Genomic DNA, 20500 nt, shown 5'->3' on the forward strand with positions numbered 1-20500 from the left:
TGTATTCTGTTTAATGAAAGCTGCAGTTGAAGCTTATGAGAGTTACAGTATATCTAAACCCAAAACAAACATTTTAATTTATTACAACTTAGCAGTCCTTAGATGTTGTGGGTTCATTCGTTTTCAATCCCCCCCCCCCCCCCCCTTATTTTCACTTGTTGGTCAGCCAATAACAAATTCCTGTCTTGGGGTGCCACCTCTATCTATGGCTAGACACCCTTGGACAGCAGCCTAGACCTGGCAGGGTAGAGTTAGACTAGTAAATTTAGATGGACTTGCCACCTGCTAACATTAGATTTACTGCTAGCAGACAGCCGCTACAGGTTCAATGACATACCTGTATGTCACTGAGCACATGTAAACCGGTATGCCCCCCGCGGTGCTTAGCAGCCCAAAACTGACTGCTGTGTCAGGTGGATTCAGCGAATCGGGGGTATCCTGTGTTCATGATTGCTCATAGTGATCACATGATTACAATATGAACAAAGCCGTAATGAATGGCTTCCATTCATGACTTTATTGCTCACTATTGTGATGCTGTGATTGGTGCACAGCTATCACATGGTACCTGGGCTGATCAAACCACACTGTACCATGTGATTTAGCTTAGCCAATCACAATAGTAAGCATGCTGTCATAAATAAAAGCCATTCAGGGCATCTAAAACTATCTTTTGTTTTGTACACTATTATTACTTAGAACAGTGATGATCACTGTTCTAAGTAATAATAGTGTACAAAACAAAAGCATAAAACTTGATTACCCCCCCCCCCCCCCCCATCACTATGGTTACAGCAAACTTCACATTTTGTTGCTGTGTAGCCAGAAATGAAGGTAGAGGCATTTTGTTTTATCCAGCTGTATTTACTCGGTGCAATGTCTAACATCCAAATGAAAGATAAGATCCCAACATGTCCAAAAAAAATAAATCAAAAACAGAGTCATTAAGTTGAAAAAAGGATGACTTCCCTCCTAAAAAACAAAACAAAAAAAACAACTTGTAGCTGATCACCTTTTCAATGGCACACACAGCCATTTGACTTTCTACTGTGATCAGCATTTTGAATTGGCTAAGCATGAAAATGGCTTTCCTGAAGCATTTCAGTCCCTGGTAGTGCAACTGAAATCAACTATGGGTGGCAAGGCACTGTCAAAAGATCTCCAAGATAAAGTTGCGAACAGGCATAAGTCAGGAGATGGAAACTATATATATATATATATATATATATATATATATATAATTTTAAAGGCTTTATCAATGCCTAGAAGCACAGCGAAGTCTATTAAGAAGTGGAAGGTATTTGGTACGACACAGACCCTCCCTGGATGAGGACATCACTCCAAACTGGATGAAAGCGCCAGGAGGAAATTGGTCAAAGAGGGGAACAAGAGGCCTACAGCAACTCTGAAGCTGTTGGAAGAATTTGACAAGAGTGGTTATTGTGTGCATCTGACAACAATATCACAAATTCTCCAAATGTAGCTTGTATAGGAGGGGTTGCAAGAAAAAAGCCACACAAAGACCACATGCAGTCATGACTGAGCTTTGCCAAAACACACCTTGAAGAGTCTGAGGCCACACTGAAAAAGGTTTTATGGTCAGATGAGACTAAAATAGAATTATTTGGCCTCAACACAAAACGATATGTCTCATGGAAATCCAATACAGCTCATCATTCAAATTACACAATTCCTACAGTAAAGCATGGAGGTGGTAAATCCCGTTCTAGGGGTGTTTCTCTGCATCAGGGACTGGAGCACTTGTCAGGATAGGAGGAAAAATGGATGGAGAAAAAATACCATCACATTCTTGAGGAAAGTCTGCTACCCTCTGCCAGAAAGTTGTCAATGAGAAGGTGGTTTACCTTCCAACACGATGAGCCAAAGCACATAGCAATAATGGCCCCACAGTGGTTGAAGGAGAAAAATGTGAATGTCCTTGCATGGCCTAGTTCAGGGGCACCCAACTGGGTGCCCCATGTGGCCCGTGGAGCCTTCTAATGATTGCGACCTCTTGCTCTGGGGTAGAGCGTTGGCAAGCCCAGATCAGAGGTTGCCAATCCGTCATCCGAGAGCATCAGTGTTGTAAATTAAACCAGCGGTAGAGGAAGCAAGCCGCTGAGGAGCAGAGCCGCATAAGCAGATGCTGCCTGTATAGCGCAGACTCCCGTCACAGGCGTTGTAATACCAAACTCGCCTGAATGAAATAGTTGTATAGCGCACAATGTGAACTGAATCGCCTCAAGGCGCTGTGGCGAGCTTTGATCATCAGCTAGAAGAGGAAGGTCTTGAGTTTTTTCCTAAAAGCCAGGTGATTTTCTTCCAGGCGGATGTTGATTGGTAGAGCATTCCATAGCCGAGGCCCTTGGACAGCGAATCTCCGATCACCCTTGGATTTATACCGGGCTTTGGGCACGACGAGGATGTTTTTTGTTGTCTGATCGAAGACTGCGGTTTTGTGTGTAATGATTTATTTTCTCCATTAGTTATTGCAGAGCTTCTCTATGCCCGCATTTGTGGGTGAGGCAAAGGGTCTTGAACGTGCTCCGATTTTTTACCGTTAGCCAGTGTAAGCTCCTCAGCGAAGGAGCTATGTATTCCCAGGGTTTTTTCCCTGTTATCAGTCTTGCCGCCGTGTTTTGGATCAGTTGTAATCGCGCAAGTTGATATTGTGGTAATCCTATGTAAAGCGAGTTTGCGTAGTCCAGTCGTGAATTAATGATTGTTCCAACTACCACTGCTTTTCATTCTTTGGGATAAAAGGGATGAGTCTGCAAAGCATGCGTAGCATTTGGCAAGATCCACTGACTACAGATCCTATTTGCGCATTCATTGACATTTGTGCGTCTAAAATAACCCAGAGACTCTTTGCCTTGGTCTTTGGGGAGGTAGTCTGCCCAAAGACGGTGGGTGGATGCCAGGAGGTTTTGGTTGCGGGCTTATGATTTGGGTGTAAGATAAGAAGCTCTGTCTTTGATTGGTTGAGTTGGAGGGAGTTAGTGGTCATCCAGTCCTCTATTGATTTGAGGCAGTTTTCAAGTTGTTGTTGGTCTTTTTTTCCATTGATCCGGAAATAAAGTTGTGTGTCGTCAGCGTAAGAGTGGAAGCAGAGGTCTGAGCGTCTGATGATTTGGAGGAGTGGGCGAATGTAAATGTTGAAGAGAACCGGTGACAAAGGAGAGCCTTGAGGGACTCCGCAGGCGACTTCCCGGGATTCAGAGAGGAATTTTCCTAGTTTCACTGTCTGTGACCGATTTTCCTAGGAAGGACGCGAACCAATGGAGATCTCCATCTTGGACTCTGGCTACTTCTGTGAGGCGGACGAGTAGAGTATTGTGATCTACTGTATCAAACGCTGCGCTTAGGTCTAACAGTACGAGGAGACGCGGCTCTGTCATCCGCTGCTTCGAGGGCGTCGTCCCAAATCTTAAGGAGTGCTGTTTCTGTACCGTGATCCGGGCGGCAGCCTGATTGTAGTGGGTCCAGGAGTTTGAGTATCCAGGTGGAGTTGTAACTGATGTACTACTGCTTTCTCCATGATCTTCGAAATGGTGTTGAGGCTCGTAATTGGCCTACAGTTGTTTGGGTCCTGAGGGTCCAGCTTTGGTTTCTTGAGTAGAGGTTTGACGATGCCTTGTTTGAGGATGCTGGGAACAATCCCTTCTTGGAATGATTGGGTTATGGTTGGAGCCACGATGTCTGAGCATTCTCTCAGTAGTTTTGTGGGGATGATGTCCATTAATGTTAATGATGTTTTCTGTCGTGTCTGCGGTAATTGGGGTTAGTGAAAATTTCGGCGGTTGCGGAATGTTGGTGCAGATATCCTCTTTGTGTATTTGCTGGCTGAGGTTGGATGTTTTCTTCTGACAAATTGATTGTTTTGACTTCGAAATCTGATCCGAGTTTGTCACAGTAATCCTGGGATTCATTTTCTGGGGGTTCTAGGCACACCGGATTCATTGATTGATTGACTAGTTTAAACCGTTCCCGAGGTTGGTTTGTGGCCGTTGAGATTGTAGATGCGAAGTGATCCTTTTTGGCTTTAAAGATTGCTTTTCGATAGTTCTCTGTGAGACCTGTGTAGTTAAAGTGGTTTTCCTTGTGGTATTTCTTCTCCATGTTCTTTCCGCTCTTCTGCGTTCTTGTTTTAATAGGGAGAGTGAGCTATTAAACCATCCAGAATTTTTCTTCCTGATGAGAGCCCTGCGTTTTGGAGCTACCGAGTTTGCTGATTGCAGTAATGCCCTGTTCAGGGAGTTGAGTGTTTCCTCCGCAGAGTGGTTTAAGGTTATTGTAGTTATCTTGTTGGATAGAATGGATTTGAAGGATTCGGAGTACAGTTTGTGATCTGGTCCAGTGCGTTATTGTTACAGATTTCTGTTTTTCGTGGGTGATGTTGGTAGCGATTTTGAATTTGATGGCGTTGTGGTCGGTCCATGGCAATGTTATGTTGTCCAGTATGTTGACGTCGATGTTCTGTTTGAAAAGGAGGTCCAGGGTTTGTCCTGACCCATGCGTGGGAGTCTTTATCAGTTGCTGAAGACCCAATTCTTCTAGTCTGCCTGGGACAGCAGTAGCAGGTAATACCTGAATGGAAGACTTATTAAAGGTAAGTTTGTTACTAAAATCATGGTGTATATATGGGCATATCTCTTCTGCAATTCTGGGCTGCTTTCAAACTGATCCGCACTGAGCCATATAATTCTGTTATTACCTGCGTGTTTGGTGTGCTTTCAGAAAGTGCACCACACCTGGCCCAAATGCAGCTAACCCACAGCAAAGCCAAAGGTGCACTGCACAGGCACTGTGGATAAACCACAGAGCATCAGTGTAAATGCAGGCTTAGGCCCCTTTCACGTGATTGGTCCGACCCAAATTGGACCTTCCATTCACCTCTCTGGAGCGGCAGATGTAAACAAGTGTTGTCTGTTCATACCCACCTACTTCCAATTTTTTCTGAGAAAAAAACAAAAACTGAAGGGGATCCGTCCCCATCCATCTGGGTGGATTGGATCAGAGGGCCCATAGCGTAGAGTGGGCTTTCTTCACTCTGCATATGCAGAGTGAACATGGACCTGTCATCCGCCCGCTCCACTCATTGTGGCCTACGACCGCTTACCAAGTCGCTTAAGTGGCCCTCACTCTTCAAAGGGCTGTGCACCCCTGGCATAGTCAGAGCCCAGACTTGAACCCCATTGAAAATCTGTGGAAATACTTGAAGACAACAGTCCACAAACGTTCACCATCAAATTTAACTGGACTTGTGCAAAGTTAGAAGAGACATATCCCAACAGACTAAAGGCTGTAAATAAAGCTGGTTTTGCAGCCCTGATCCTCATCTTAGCTCCTCTGCTGACACTTCTGGCTCCCTCCACCCCCCCAGCTAGGGCCCCCATAACACAAGCTGCTTGCTGTCTCTGAGCCAGTGAAGCAGGAGAGAGCTAATGGAGCCTATGCTCTTGTGCAGAGCACTGGATTGAGATTGGGCTCAGGTTAGTATATGGGGTTAGGGGGCAGCTCTATGCAAAAAAACAAACAAAACGTAATCCTTTGCAAGCCTCTCTAATATTCACTTTAACGCTACTTATGTACTAGCTTTAGGAGTTTTCGAAGCTCTACTAAACTTTTTGTGTACAGTGATGTTTTATTATACACTGTTTGATGTGGCAAGGAGCCAGAAATGCAGCGCCTGACTACATAAATCAGAATAACTCCATAAGGCTTAGAGGACTCCTGTGGTGGTAAAAAAATAAAATAAAAAAAATGTCAATATGATGTGCGTTTAAGATTAAAAAAAAAAATTCCACCACCCACAAAGCTGTACCTTTTTTAGATCAGGTCAAAGTCTACTTGTATAGTAGATGTTCTGGTTAATCCTAGTGTTTTTCATGTTTTAACAGAGTGAAGGAACACTTCTAGCAACTGGATCCTATGATGGCTTTGCCAGAATATGGACAAAAGATGGTAAGTACCTTTCTGTAGTTGTTTTTAATAATTTCTGCACTACAGCAATTTTACACTTCTTTTTTTTTTTCCCACACGTAAAAAAATCAGCATTTTCAGAAATATAATAAAATGAATTTTAGTGTACACAATTATTATATTAGGTTGCACAGATAGTTATAAAAAAAATGGTAAGTCTTAAAATTTGCATGTGACCTTATCACGAAAAACAAAGGTACCCAAAAATCTCCACAGCTCTGATATAAGAATACTTGCTGTCACTCTGAAGTTCACAGCAATACTTCATGAATGGTGTAATTGCCGTTTACACACATGTAGACTCCCTTTGCATTTGTAAGTGTATGCAGGGCAACAGGAATTGTGTGTGTGTGTGTGTGTGTGTGTGTGTGTGTGTGTGTGTATTATGCAGAGTGGTCAGCGCAGCCCCCCCCCCCCCTTTGGATGACCACCAGGGACACCACTAGGGAAGGGGGCAATATGTGGATGGCCAGGTATGTACCCCATGGCCATCCACATGTTCAAATGAATGCCCAATCTGTGCCAATCAGTGCCCACAAATGGGCATTGATTGGCACCAGTATGTACTAAGACAACAGTGATGCCCAGCAATGCCACCCATAAGTACCTATCTGTGCTGCCTACGAGTGCCACCTCATCGGTGCCCGTTATTGCAGCCATATCCGTGCCAATCATTGAAGGTGGAAACTTGGTTACACATTTTTTTTTAACAGAAACAAAAACTTTTTTTTTTTGGGGGGGGTTTTGTTTTTTGTTGCACAAAAAATAAAAATCGTAGAGGTGATCAAATACCACCAAAAGAAAGCTCTATTTGTGGGAACAAAATGATAAAAAATTTGTTTGGGTAGTGTCGCATGACCACACAATTGTCATTCAAATTTCGACAGCGCTGAAAATTGGCTTGGGCAGGAAGGTGTCTAAGTGCCTGGTATTAAAGTGGTTAAGCAAGGAGTGCAACCTTGTTGTTACCTTTTAATATTGCAGAGCAATTTTTCCTTCATTGTGTTTAAGTATATTATGTATAGTTATTTCTGAGGAATAGAGACCGAGCAAAAAGCTGTGTACTTGCTGCATTTGATTAATCACTAAATTTTAAATAATATAAACACTCGCTCTAATCTGCAGGAAACCTTGCAAGCACCTTGGGGCAACACAAGGGACCCATATTTGCCTTGAAATGGAACAAGAAAGGAAACTTTATTTTAAGTGCAGGAGTAGACAAGGTAATATGGAAAAGTTCATTACATCTTGGCTTTAATTTTTCTTAACCATTTTGGTAACATAACTATCATTCTTTCGAAAATGTCAAGCCCTTCGCTTGTCTGCTAAATATTATCGCATGTTTCAGTACAAAGTCAAAACTGTAAGCGTTGAGACCCAACATGCTCGCTAAGGCAGGCAGTGGAAATCCTCTGCATGAAAAGTTCCCTTTTTTATATTTTCAGGTAGAGACAACTAAATTTTTAATCTTAATCATACAGGTATTCATAAACCATGGTTTTTCTGCTGCTACCTTCAGGTGATTGGACACTGGCAAATTTTCCTGGAAAACGCCCCAGTGCGCCTATTACCCAAACTGCTTTGTGGGCCTGTGAATTTTGCTAGTGTCCTTATAGGTGGTGGACATCATCTCCCATGGAAGTTTTATCAACTATTCGCTCTTATTATCTCCTCACTAGTTTCATAGATACTTGTATCAAATTTCAGTTGCTTATTGCCTCAAAGCACTAATATGACATTCATGTGGGTATGTTTCCCCAAACTCAGTGTCTGCGTTCAGGGACACTCATCCACAGGGATGTCATATTTGGGCACCACACGGTTGTGTCTGTGTAGCAGCTGTGTCCCAGTCGACATCCATGGGGATGCACAGAACACCTGGCTCTCCACACATGTACAGTAAAATACGCCCTGTGTGAATGAGGCCTAATGCTTCATTTGGTTCTTAAACCTTAAGGCATTCTCTGCAAGATCCACCCCCCCCCCCCCCCCCAACTCTTATCTAAGCCCAATCTCAATCCAGATCTGTGCACAAGAGCAGCTTCTGTCTCCACTCTCTCCCTACTCCCAGGGTGGTTTGATAGCAGCAGGAGCCATCAAATGCCGTGGGGGGGGGGGGGGATAGTGGGCTCATAGTCTGTATCTATGGAGGCAGGCGGGGGACTCGGCACACCCGCACAAGTACCCTCTTTAACAAGTGGCTTACTGTGGGGGGAGGGGGGTGACTTGGAAGAGGGGGAGCCAGCGAGGGACTGCAGAAGAGGGAGGCTCAGGGCTGCTCTGTGCAAAACATTTAAGTTTAACCAGGTAAGTATAATATGTTAAAAATCTAATTCAAGGTTTAGAATCAATTTTAAAGCTTGGTTCCTACAGAGTTTATTTTGGAAAATGTTTACTGATGTATGTGTGCATTTTCTTTACAGACCACCATTATCTGGGATGCACACACAGGGGAAGCAAAACAACAGTTTCCTTTCCACTCGGGTAACTATTTAGTAAATGTCATTTCTTATAGAAAAATGTGTGTTCTGATTGCGGATTGCACAGCGTGTACATTCCTAATGCTAACCAACATTAATCTAAATGCTAACAGTCCAATCTAGCAGTCACTATGTCACTTCACTTTGCTCCTCTCATTTTCTGCCTGTTCCCCATATAGGCCATCAGACAACATTGTATATAGAATAATAAAAGAAAATGAAGTGTGATCTTCAGTTTCTACTAAAGAATACAGTTGCAGTAAAGAAAAACAAGACAAAGGATAGAGCAGTTGCCCGTAGTGATCAGTCAAGTTTTTGTTCACATGGAACAGAACTAGATTCTTTTTCCTATGGTGACCATTCACATTCCTGAGAAGTGAGCAGTGTTTCGTTGCTGACCTCCCTTTCTAAGAAACTGAATCGCCTAAATGACATGCTGATGCTTCATCATTAATTCCTTAAAGGGGTTCTGCACTCATAATAAAACATTTGCCCATTCTGTTGCCTCTAGTTCATATATTTCATAATGCCACCTGTTTTTTTTTTTTTTTGGATTCACCTACCTTTTGCAATCTGTAGTAATTTATTTTAAACCCCTGCGGCGATGGGTGGTCTCTTGCGGGGATCAGCGTCATTTCCTGCTGAAGCCCGCACTGTCTCCTGGGATCTCGTTCAAGTAATCCCAGGAGACATTGCGGCTAATGCACCCGACATCTCGCGAGATTTCGGGTGCTACAGCCGACATCTCACGTGATTTGGGTTATTACAGCCGAGATCTCAGGCTGGCATTATGAAATATATGAACTAGAGGCAACAGAATGGGCAAATGTTTTATTATGAGTGCAGAACCCCTTTAAGTCTTGTAGCAATTTAAGAGAATTCACAACTTTTGTTTAGTTGATCCTTTTTGTTGAGAGCTATAATACTTGGTACCTTTTTATGAGCAAAAAGACACAATTGTATGAATAAATAGCTATTGTTAGTATTGATATGCGCACAAGGCATATTTTCTTGTTCTATATGCAGATTCTGCTTCTTGCTTAGCTATGGTGAAGAGTTATTCCCATCGCTCACTGCAAATCCATCAGCCTGTTAAGGTTACAGCTATGTAGGGATACCTGATATACTGTATAGTAGTGTGAGAAAACTGCTTTCAGAAGACTTTAGCATTATGAAGAAAACTCTGATTTGATTTATTCTTTAGGTTTCTTTTATGCACCTCGGTAAGCCAAAGCATCTGTCTTTTAGCACAGCTTCTTAAGACACCTTTAAGAGATTTAATTTGTGTGTTTTAACTTTTTAAATTTGCATGTGAAAAACGTTCCCTCGGAGTTCTGATTATTTTGGTGGTGGCTGCAACAGAGGAAGGTGCCACAGGAGAGTGCTGGAGAAATGAGTGTAAAGTGGCTGGGATGGGATTTACATACTGTTAAAGTGGGAGTAAACTCCCATACATAATTTGTACCTATAGGTAAGCCCATAATAAGACTTACTTGTAGGTACTGTAAATATCTCCTAAACATGCACCATTAAAAAAAAACAGCAGTTATTATGGCTTTAAGCTCTGAAAAGACCCCTTTATGTAGCTCTGTATGTCTCAAAAGCTTAGTTTACAGTTTTCCTTTTCCAGGAAATAGTCTATGTAGTCAAAGGACCCCAGCAGATATTAAAAGTCCGTGCAGCTTTGTAATATGATCAATACTTTTATTTTTACCTGTATAGACTTTTTTTGGAAAAGGTGAACTTGGCCTTTATTGGTGGGTGCTTAATTTTGCAGCACTGTTTATTAGCTCTGCCACAGAAATGAGCATCGGATACCCACTGCACCCAATAATGACCGAGAACTGAGCCTTGGATGGCTGTGTTTAGTCAGTGAGTACACATCCAGTCAGAGAGGCTCTGTACAACATAATTGCTGTGATTGGTCATAGGGGACTATTCACAGTGCTCAGTGTACACAGCCCTCCTATTATACAACAGAGGAAGGGGAGAAATAGGAACTTCTAAATGAATCATTCGTCCCTGATTTAAACAGGCTGTTGCTGCAGCAACAGCAGTAAGATTTGTTTTGGACAGTTGTCCAATTACCAAGCTCCATATTTTAACCCCCTACAATACCATTATGCATTTTACATTTTCTAAAAATTGTATCACCTTTTGGTGTCTATTTTCTAAAGAGGTCATGTTGGGGGTGTTTGTACTGTCCTGGCATTTTTATTTTATTATTTGTTTTATTAGTTCAAAAAGGTGGTGGGTAAATACCATAAAAGCAAAAGGATATAAAATAATCTGGGTACTGTGTTGCATGACAGAGCAATTGTCAAACTATTACAGCCCTGGAAACTGTAAAGTGGCCCAGTAATCAAGGTGTATTGCAGGCTGGTATTTAACTACTTCCCACCTGGCCAATGTATATATACGGCTGAGTGGGAGCGCTCTCCTTCTGACTGGATGTTCAGGAAGGTCCTTCAGAAGGAGGGGGAACGTGTGCCCGTGCAGCGGAGTGATCCCGATGCGCTCGTGTCACCCGGACACAGCGCATCTCGGATCAGCAGGAGAGCTCTGTGATTGGCTCTCCTGATCACATGAGGGCCGTGTCCACTCACAGCCGTCATGTGATGTAAACAAACAGCAGGTTGCTGGGCAATCGGCTCTCTTCTCCTCACACGGAAGTCGTCGCTGAGGAAAGGAGAGCGGATTGCTGCAGCCGGCTGGTGTTCAGTGAGTATGAGATTTTTTTTTACAGCTTTTTACTCACTGATCACCAGTCTAGTGTAAAACACACGTCCCCCACATGTCCCACTAAAATCAATGTCCCAGTGATTATCTCTACACATGTCCGTGATCACCTGCACACATCTGTACATGATTATTTGTGTACATATGTCCATGATCAAACAAACCAATTATTATACACTTAACGGGATTTTTTTGATTTTATTTTTTTACCAAAAACATGTAGCAGAATACATTTTGGCTTAAATTTATGACAAAATTCGATTTTTATTTGATTTCTTTTAAAATAGAAGGAAATATTTTTTTCCCAAATTTCCGCCCTTTTTTTCGCAAAAAATAAAAAACACTGTCGTGAATAAATACCACCAAAATAAAGCTCTATTTGTGCAAACAAAATGATAAAAATTTAATTTGGGTACAGCGTAGCATGATCGCCCAATTGTCATTGAAATGCAAGAGCATTTTCAGCGGTGAAAGCTGAAAATTGGGCTGGAAAGGAAGGGGGGCGTAAGTGCCCTGTATTGTAGTGGTTAAGTGATTAAGGTACACTGACTTTTTTTTTTTTTTTTTTTTTTTTTTTTTTTTTTACAGTTTATATGCTTATTTGATAAAGCAGTGAAAAAAGTGCAGTTTATATAGAAAATAGCATTAACATACTTTGCTGTAAGATTACTGTACTTCTGATTTCAATAGAGCGATTAAAAATAACTTTGTTGTGCTCCCATTGAAGGTTGGTCTGGGTATACTCCAGGGACATACAAAAAAATTCCACATAAACGGGAAAAATTCAGAAACAAATAGTAATTCTATGGAGATTATAAGGAATCGGGAGATCCAGTTTTAAATACCTAGAGCCAGTAGTTAGACATTTGCTACAACTTGAAATTAACATCTTAATTATACAGTAGTGCAGGACACAGGCAGAGTATTCTGGGTTATAGCCATTCACTTTCAGGTAATGGACACTGGTGCATAGTTCCTTACAAAGCTATTACAGCATTTGTATTTTCTGTGTAGATGCCATAGAACATGTCATCAGGCAAGTCTCCATTCACATGCACAGATTTTTTTTTTTTTGTCTGCTAAAGGAACCTCACAAACCTATTCCTTTCCAAAGAAGATGTCTATTTGGTAAAGCACTTGATCGATTTCACCAAAGAGATCATAGGTGTGGAAGTTTTATATACAGAGTAAAATGGCTCATAACCCCCCTAGCTCCTTGAAACACAAAACACCCGTCTGCTCCAACCAGGCTTCAACTTGAAAACCAAAGTTCATCCCTTCCCCCTAAGAGCAGAGGTTCGTTTGCCTCTCTGGGTCATGGATGTCCCAGACCTGTAGGTTCAATCTGTGGTTTCTAAGGGGTATAAAATTTAGTTCAAAACTCTACCTCCTCACTGTTTTCCTTTTTCAAATCAACCAAAAACTGCCCAAGGACCTTTTAGAGTTGCAGAATGCCCCAAACCTCCCCTTCACCCAATGGGTCATTGTGCCAGTAACGTCACAAGACTGTTTTGAAGGAATCCACTCCAATGTATAAAATCCAGTGCCAGATACCACACAAACGGATAAAGGGGGGTACCCCATCCTAAAATATTAGTACACTAGGAAATGTAAAAGCAACGTCTGTGGACTTTCTTGGTACCCCATAGACACTCCTACAAATATATACCCCTTCAAATCCGGTTTTATTGCATCGTATGTAAAAAATAGAAAAGGAGCAGAATGGCACTTTTAAATGAGGCAAGTATAAAAAAAAAAAAAAAAGATAACCAACTTTAAAAACACAGTTAATTGCCCCTCATCCTACTCTTGGAGAAAGTTGTTCAACATATATAAAAAGAAAACTCAGAGTCCTAACAGGAAGTTATTGTAGTCCCTCAGAACAACAAACTATGGATTAGGTTCTTCCTCTACATGTATTGTTTATTGCTTCTTCAGAATAATAAACGCAAAGTGTTTTGCCCACATAAAATGCAGAGCATTGTATTGTTTCACCATTACGTAGATCACTCCTTGAGTAGAGCAGTTCTCACAGTGAAAGGTGATCCTGGGTTGGCTACCCAGTCTGGTAAATCATGGCTGTAAGTCACCCTATCCCATAAAGAATGGGCTTGGTGAAAATTTATCCCAGGTCTTTCCCTGACACATTTACCCAGAATGGAATCATCTCACAAAAGGTACCAGCAAGCTAGGATGGTACAAAGAGTCATGAGTGGAGTATTGGATAATGACCCTCACTCTGTCGCTTTTTACCTTTAAGGCCCATTCCTAAAGTATACTTGTGACAATAGTCGCTGTTGGAGAAATCCCGCCTGGTTCTGGAAATCTGTCAGTTTTGTCCCTTTTTTAATTACTATTTCAGATGTAGGGTTCTTCAAGATGCCATTTAAGCCTCGGGTAGTCCCCAGTTCTGTCCAGTTGGTCTAGTTGGAGGCCATTTCCTATGTTTCCCACTGCTTTTTGGAAGTCTTTAGACTTCTGTGTGCCTCAATGGGGAAGAAAGAGGAAATAAAAAAATAATTCACTGTAGTATCCTGTTCTTGAAATCAGTTTGTGGAGTAGGTCCACCCCCTCTGTGCTTATAATGCCTTTGGTACCGCTGTCCTACAAAACTGAGGCTTTCTAGTAGTAGGAGTGGCTTTTTTTTGCCAGTGGCCAAGCCTCCTGTAGGCAGCTGTATAACCCAAAGGTTTAAGTAAAAGCATCATATTTTTTTTTTTTTGTGTGTGTGTGTTCAGGGCTAAGATGAGTTTAATACTATTCTATGTAGTCTAAGGTTTGAGGTGTCATAATTTCGGAAATTACTATGTAACTGATACCTACTACACTGCAAAATACACTTGGGCAGCAAATTTTGTATTAGGATTACGTAAAGAAACTATGCCTGCTTGAAGCATTTTGACTCTGTTCATAAAAAAAGAAGGTAGCAATACCGCTTCAAAAAACCCCCAAAAAACTTGCAAGAGTTTTGAATGAAGTCTTCCTGGCAGCTGCCAACAAGTCCCCTACCCCACCTCGTTCATCATCCTTGTGTTTCAGCAGCTTTTAGGAAAAACTCACAAGATTCACTAAATGCTGCTGCATAGAAAACCATGCCAATACCTTACTATGCAGTGTTTTTAGTGACAGGACTGCTAGCAGTGGTAGAGGTTTCTTCTGCAAGTTCTTCTAATACATATTCATTGCCTAAGTTTGCACTATAGCAGGTGGCGACAGGGTCTTTTTACCTTCTTTTTTTTTTTTTCTTTGTGCAGTCCATTTTAAAGTGCATTTAAACCTGAGGTTCAGGTATGTTGTGGGGGCTTTATTTTTTTGCATAGTCATTGGTCCAGCTTGTACCATCTCATAGCTTTGATCTGTTTAACCACTTAAGGACCGCCGCATGGCAATGTACGTCGGCAGAATGGCACCGACAGGCACAAGCACGTACATGTACGTGCTTGCCTTCCAGCGGGTGTGGGGTCCGACCGGACCCCCTCCCGCTGGCTGCGGTGCTTCGCTTCAGGAGCGATCTGGGATGAGGGGATGGCCGTTGGTTTTCTGGCCATCCCCTCTCGATTGCTACTGGCGAATGAGAAACTTCCCCCGCCTGTGTAGTGTAAACGCAGGCAGGGAGGAAGTGATGTCATTTTCCTCGGGGCGGTCTTTTTGACCGGACTGCGAGGAGAACACATAGTAAGTGCACCAAACACTACACTGACATGTAGGTACACATAGGCACACAAATCACCTCCCGATTCCCCCCCCCCCCAGTCACAGTGTCACTGATTGCAGTGATCATTTATTTACTGAGTTGTGACAGTAAAAACTGTCAGTTAGTGTTAGGTCCAGGGTAGCCCCCCCACCCCCCCCCCCCAATAAAGGTTTAACCCCCTGATTGCACCTAGAGTTAAACCTTTCACCCCCTTTTGCCAGTGTCACTAAGTGATCGTTTTTCTGATTGCTGCATTAGTGTCACTGGTGCCGCTAGGTAGCTAGTTATTTTTTTAGGTTCACCGCCAGGTTTTTATAGCGCTCATATACTACCTAATAAAGATTTTAACCCCTGATTGCCCCTAGAGTTAACCCTTTCACCAGCGATCACCGTAGAAGTGCCACTGATGACGCTGGTTAGCCAGTTATTTAGGTTCCCCGTCAGGTTTTTATATAGTGTCAGGGACCCCCATATACTACCTAATAAAGATTTTATCCCCCTGATTGCCCCTAGTTAACCCTTTCACCAGTGATCACCGTATAAGTGTTACGGGTGACTCTGGTTAGTTTGCTTTTTATAGCATCAGGGCATCCACCATTTATTACCCAATAAAGGTTTAACCCCCTGATCACCCGGTGGTGATAACAATTAGGGTCAGGGTCTGCGTCGCCCCAGGCAGCGCTAGGTTAGTGCCAATACCGCTAACACCCACGCACAAAGCATACCCCTCCCGTAGTGGTATAGTATCTGAACAGATCAATATCTGATCAGATCTATACTAGCGTCCCCAGCAGTTTAGGGTTCCAAAAAAACGCATTGTTAGTGGGATCAGCCCAGATACCTGCTAGCACCTGCGTTTTGCCCCTCTGCCCAGCCCACCCAAGTGCAGTATCGATCGATCACTGTCACTTACAAAACACGAAACACATAACTGCAGCGTTCGCAGAGTCAGGCCTGATCCCTGCGATCGCTAACAGTTTTTTTTGGTAGTGTTTTATATTTAAATCCTGAAGGTGGTGCTTGATTTTTGGTGTCCCGTACGCGGCTAAGCTCCCAAAAAGTCCCCCACATGTGGTATCCCCATACTCGGGAGAAGCAGCAGAATATATTTTGGGGTGTAATTTCACATATGCCCATAGCATTAGTGAGCAATATATCATTTAGTGACAACTTTGTGCAAAAAAAAAAAAAATATTGTAACATTCCTGCAACTTGTGGCAAAATATAAAATATTTCATGGACTCAACATGCCTCTCAGTAAATAGCTTGGGGTGTCTACTTTCCAAAATGGGGTCATGGGGGGGGGGGGTTGTGTTATTTTGGCATTTTATGGCCTTCGAAACTGTGATAGGTCGTGAGGAGTGAAATCAAAAATTTGCACCCTTGGAAATCCTGAAGGCAGTGATTGGTTTTCGGGGTCCCGTACATGGCTAGACTCCCAAAAAGTCCCACATATGTGGTATCCCCATACTCAGGAGAAGCAGCAGAATATATTTTGTGGTGCAATTCCACATATAACTATGACATGTGTGAGCAATATATCATTTAGTGACAACTTTTTGTAAACTTTTTTTTTTTTTTTTTTGTGTCATTATTCAATGGGCTCAACATGCCCCTCAACAATTTCCTTGGGGTGTCTACTTTCCAAAATGGGGTCATTGGGGGGGGGGGGGGGTTGTACTGCCCTGCCATTTTAGCACCTCAAGAAATTAGATAGGCAGTCATAAATTAAAAGCTGTGTAAATTCCAGAAAATGTACTCTAGGTTGTAGACGCGATAACTTTTGCGCAAACCAATAAATATATGCTGCTTGAAATATTTTCTACTAAAGACATGTGGCTGAATAAATTTTGGCCTAAATGTATGACTAACTGTACCAAGCAACTCTGTGGTTAATATTTGAAATTGCAGCTGTTTGGCCCTGGACCCAGAAAACTGCTGCTATCGCTATCCCGACTCCTGGTACAGTGATTGGACCAAGGCAAAAAAATATATATATATAATTATTATAGTTTTTCCTGGTGCATTGCACAGATGGAGCAGCCCGAAGACTACATTCAATAAGTTGTTTTTCTTGTTCATATGGAAAGATTCAGTGTGTCATTGCGAATAAACCTTTCTATTTCTTTGTCTTTCAGCACCAGCGTTGGATGTGGACTGGCAAAGTAACAACACATTTGCATCATGCAGTACAGATATGTGCATTCATGTCTGCAAATTGGGACAAGACAGGCCAATAAAAACATTCCAGGGACACACAGTAAGTTCAGTGTCACCATTTTTCAACTTCTTAGTTGGTTAAACTATCTAAAATAGACAGAAAAGAAATCTGGCAATTATAGAATTATGCCAGGACTGGGTCTGTCAGCATTTCATAGCTGCAGGGGGGCGGGGATCTGATGCAACACACTTCACAACTGAGAGCAGGGATCTGAGTGGAGGGCACTGTGACACCCCCTCCCCCCACGGGATTGTCTGGTGTTGTCATAGACTGTCAGAAATGACGCATGCAAATAGAAGAATGAAAGCTGAAACGGAAGTCACGCTAGGTACTTTGGCTAGAGGCATGTACACACTATAGAATGATATGCTTTAATTTTTCATTTCAAAGGTTTATAACCACGTTGAGTAGTTGAACCACAAGCCCAGATTTTAAACCTTTAAAATAAGGGTGTATCTGCAGCTGCTGTGGTTTTTTTCAGACACATTCTCTTTAAAATGTTCACATGTAATGCTCGTCAAGAAGAAAATATGGTAAAAATTCTTCATTTTCAAGTGCAGCACTTCTATTTGAACTTTTTTTTAAGAGTGCAGGCGATGGGTGCTCCCATGCTCTATATACTTAAATCTGCTATACTTTCAGAAATGCAATCTCTCTAAGATTCCTTGCCAATTTCAACATATTTGGCCATATTAATAGCCAGCCTAGGATGACTTAGTCTAAGTTTTTTTCCTTTTTTTCCCCCTCATGAGCCTGCAAATCATTACACCTGCAGTCAGTGGATCAGGGGTGCAAAGTCAGAATCCTGCAGACAAGCTGCAGGACTTGTGAATGAACTACGAGAGCGCTTATCGATGCCCTCGCAGTCCATTGAAAACTACAAGCAGTCAGCCACAATGGTATTTTAGTTCTCTCATTCATAGATCGCTGTGAACAAATGGTGCAGTCATGTGGGTAGATCCCTGCACAGCCACGCCATTTTGAAAATTACAACAGGTGAAGTGAGACAGTGGGAGAAGATCCCCTCCCCACTGTCACAAGGAAAGGGGCGGCGGGATGGAGTGGGCATTTCTGGAGCATGTTGCACATTGCACCAGAGTTATGGGTCTCCTTTAAAGCTGAAGGTTAGCTAATATAAATATATATATATTATTATAACGCATAAGTGTATAGCAAGTAGTTCAGATATACTTATACTCTTTGAAGTGACTCCCCTCAGGTTATATACAGAGATTAAAGAGGAAGTAAACCCTGATGGGTTTACTTCCTCTTTGTTTCCCTGCAAAGGTAAAGCATAATGGGCTACTATGCATCGCATAGTAGCCCATCATATGTCGCTTACCTGACACAGGAGCCAGCGATGTCACCGCTGTCCCCTCTTCCACGGAGCGCCCATCTTTTTTCCATGTATGATGACGTCACTCCTGTTGTTCCACAAATAGAGCTTTCTTTTGGTGCTATTTGATCACCTCTACAGTTTTTATTTTTTTGAGCTGTAAATAAGAGCAACAATTTTTTTGAAACAAACCTAAATCTTTTTACTTTTTGCTATATCCCCCCCCCCCCCAAAAAAAAAAATTAAAACTAATTTCTTCATCACTTTAGGCCAATATGTATTCTTCAACATATTTTTGGTAAAACATATTGCAATAAGCGTATATTGATTGGTTTGCGCAAAAGTTGTACAATCTACAAAATAGGGGATATATTTATGGCATTTTTTTTATAAAATGTTTTTTTTTTTTTTTTGCTCGTAATGGCGGTGTTCTACAATTTTTAGAGGGGCTGCGACATTGCTGCTGACAGATCAGACATTTGGCGCTTTTTTGGGACTGTTGACATTGATACACCGATCACTGCTATAAATAGCCACTGATTAATGTATAACTGTCACTGGCAGGGAAGGGTTTAAAACTAGGGGGCGATCAAGGGGTTGGGTGTTCCCTAGGGAGGTGTTTCTAACTGGGAATGGGGGGGGGGTGGACTGACAGGGAGTAGAGATCGCTTTTCCGGACTACTAGGAACAGTGGATCTCTCTACTTTCCCGACAGAACGGGGATCTGTCTGTTTACATTGACAGATTCCCCCCGTTCTGTCTCTCTCGGGAGCGATCACGGGTCACTGGCCGACATCGTGGCCGCCAGCCACACATATCAGCGTTTCTCCGCAGGCATGTGCCCCCTATACCTTTTAAAGCACCTGACACCTACAACGGTTTGCTCAGCCATGCCAACCTGCCCCTGTATAACGACTGTAGCTGGTCGGCAAGAGGTTAAACAAGTCCTCCTACCTAAGTTGTACCTGTTTATCTGCAGACTTCTCTTCCCTTTGTCCATTCAAAGTCCAGAATTAAAGCTTATCAGTTCAGTAAGATGAGCTCTGACAACTGATTGGAGGAAAGGGCTACTACCACCAAGCACCCCCCTTTCACACAGGAATAAGGCTAAAGCTGTAAATCAGCTGGGATGCCTCCCCATCACTTTCCGCGTCACAAGGGATTAATGGTGATAGTAGGATGAAACAGCAGACAGAAATTACACTTTAGTCAGCCACAGGTTATGCAGGTTTCTTTCCTGTAACACAATGTTGATGGAGAAATCCCTCCTGTGGGGCTATAGTGTTCTCCTGGGTGCAGGAAGTGGTTCCTGCTAGAGCACAGTAATTATTGCTAATGTCTATAGCTGCTGGCAAAAATTGCAAGCTAGAAATCTGACCTGCTAGTTGTATCCAATCAATCCATGGATCGATTTGGATAAAATCAACCTGTCCATAGATAGATCGAATTTTGGCTGGTCCCTGCTGATCCAGCAAATATTTGAGCCATCTGGCTGTTAAAGTGAGACAAGTACTCACTATAAAGGGATATGTTTTGTTCAAATTTCATGCCTTAGGTTAACAACCAATTTAAGTCTCATACTTGATCTAAGGCTATGGTAATGGTCTGTTAAAAGGACGAACCTGTTTTACCTTACCTTGCTGCTGGTCTCTATATAAGGGTCCATGCTTCACTTGTTAGTCGGGTCTTGGAGCCAAAAGAATGGACCATGGCCCTTAATCAGTATAACACCCTGCGGAGAATTACACATCTTGCACTCTGTGAGGTGAGCACTCAAGCAGGATCTACGGTGCCTGGCAAAAGTATTCACCCCCTTGGCATTTTTTGTGCATTGTTGCCTCACAAACGGGAATTAACATGGATTGTTTGAGGATTTGCATAATTGAATTTACAGAATATGCCCACAACTGTGAAGATTTTTTTATTGTGAAGCAAACAACAAATAGGACAAAATAGCAGAAAAAGTAAATGTGCATAACTATTCACCCCCTAAAGTAAATACTTTGTAGAACCTCCTTTTGCAGCTATCACAGCTCCAAGTCTATGAG

At 42.3% G+C, this 20500-nt stretch overlaps 1 protein-coding gene across 5 annotated transcripts in view; it reads left to right on the forward strand.

The window, feature by feature from the left end:
- TBL1XR1 (TBL1X/Y related 1) overlaps nt 1-20500 on the forward strand; it is a 233468-nt gene that overhangs the window by 181056 nt on the left and 31912 nt on the right. For all 5 annotated transcript variants that reach the window (XM_077487946.1, XM_077487947.1, XM_077487949.1 and 2 more), the window contains 4 exons: nt 5901-5964; nt 7108-7205; nt 8406-8466; nt 17034-17155. In XM_077487946.1, the coding sequence (XP_077344072.1) occupies nt 5901-5964; nt 7108-7205; nt 8406-8466; nt 17034-17155 (345 nt within the window). The remainder of the gene's footprint in view (nt 1-5900; nt 5965-7107; nt 7206-8405; nt 8467-17033; nt 17156-20500) is intronic.

This window comes from Lithobates pipiens, unplaced genomic scaffold (assembly GCF_037356315.1).
Source record: "Lithobates pipiens isolate NorthernLeopardFrog02 unplaced genomic scaffold, aLitPip1_a1.2 Scaffold_18, whole genome shotgun sequence".
NCBI lineage: Eukaryota > Metazoa > Chordata > Amphibia > Anura > Ranidae > Lithobates > Lithobates pipiens.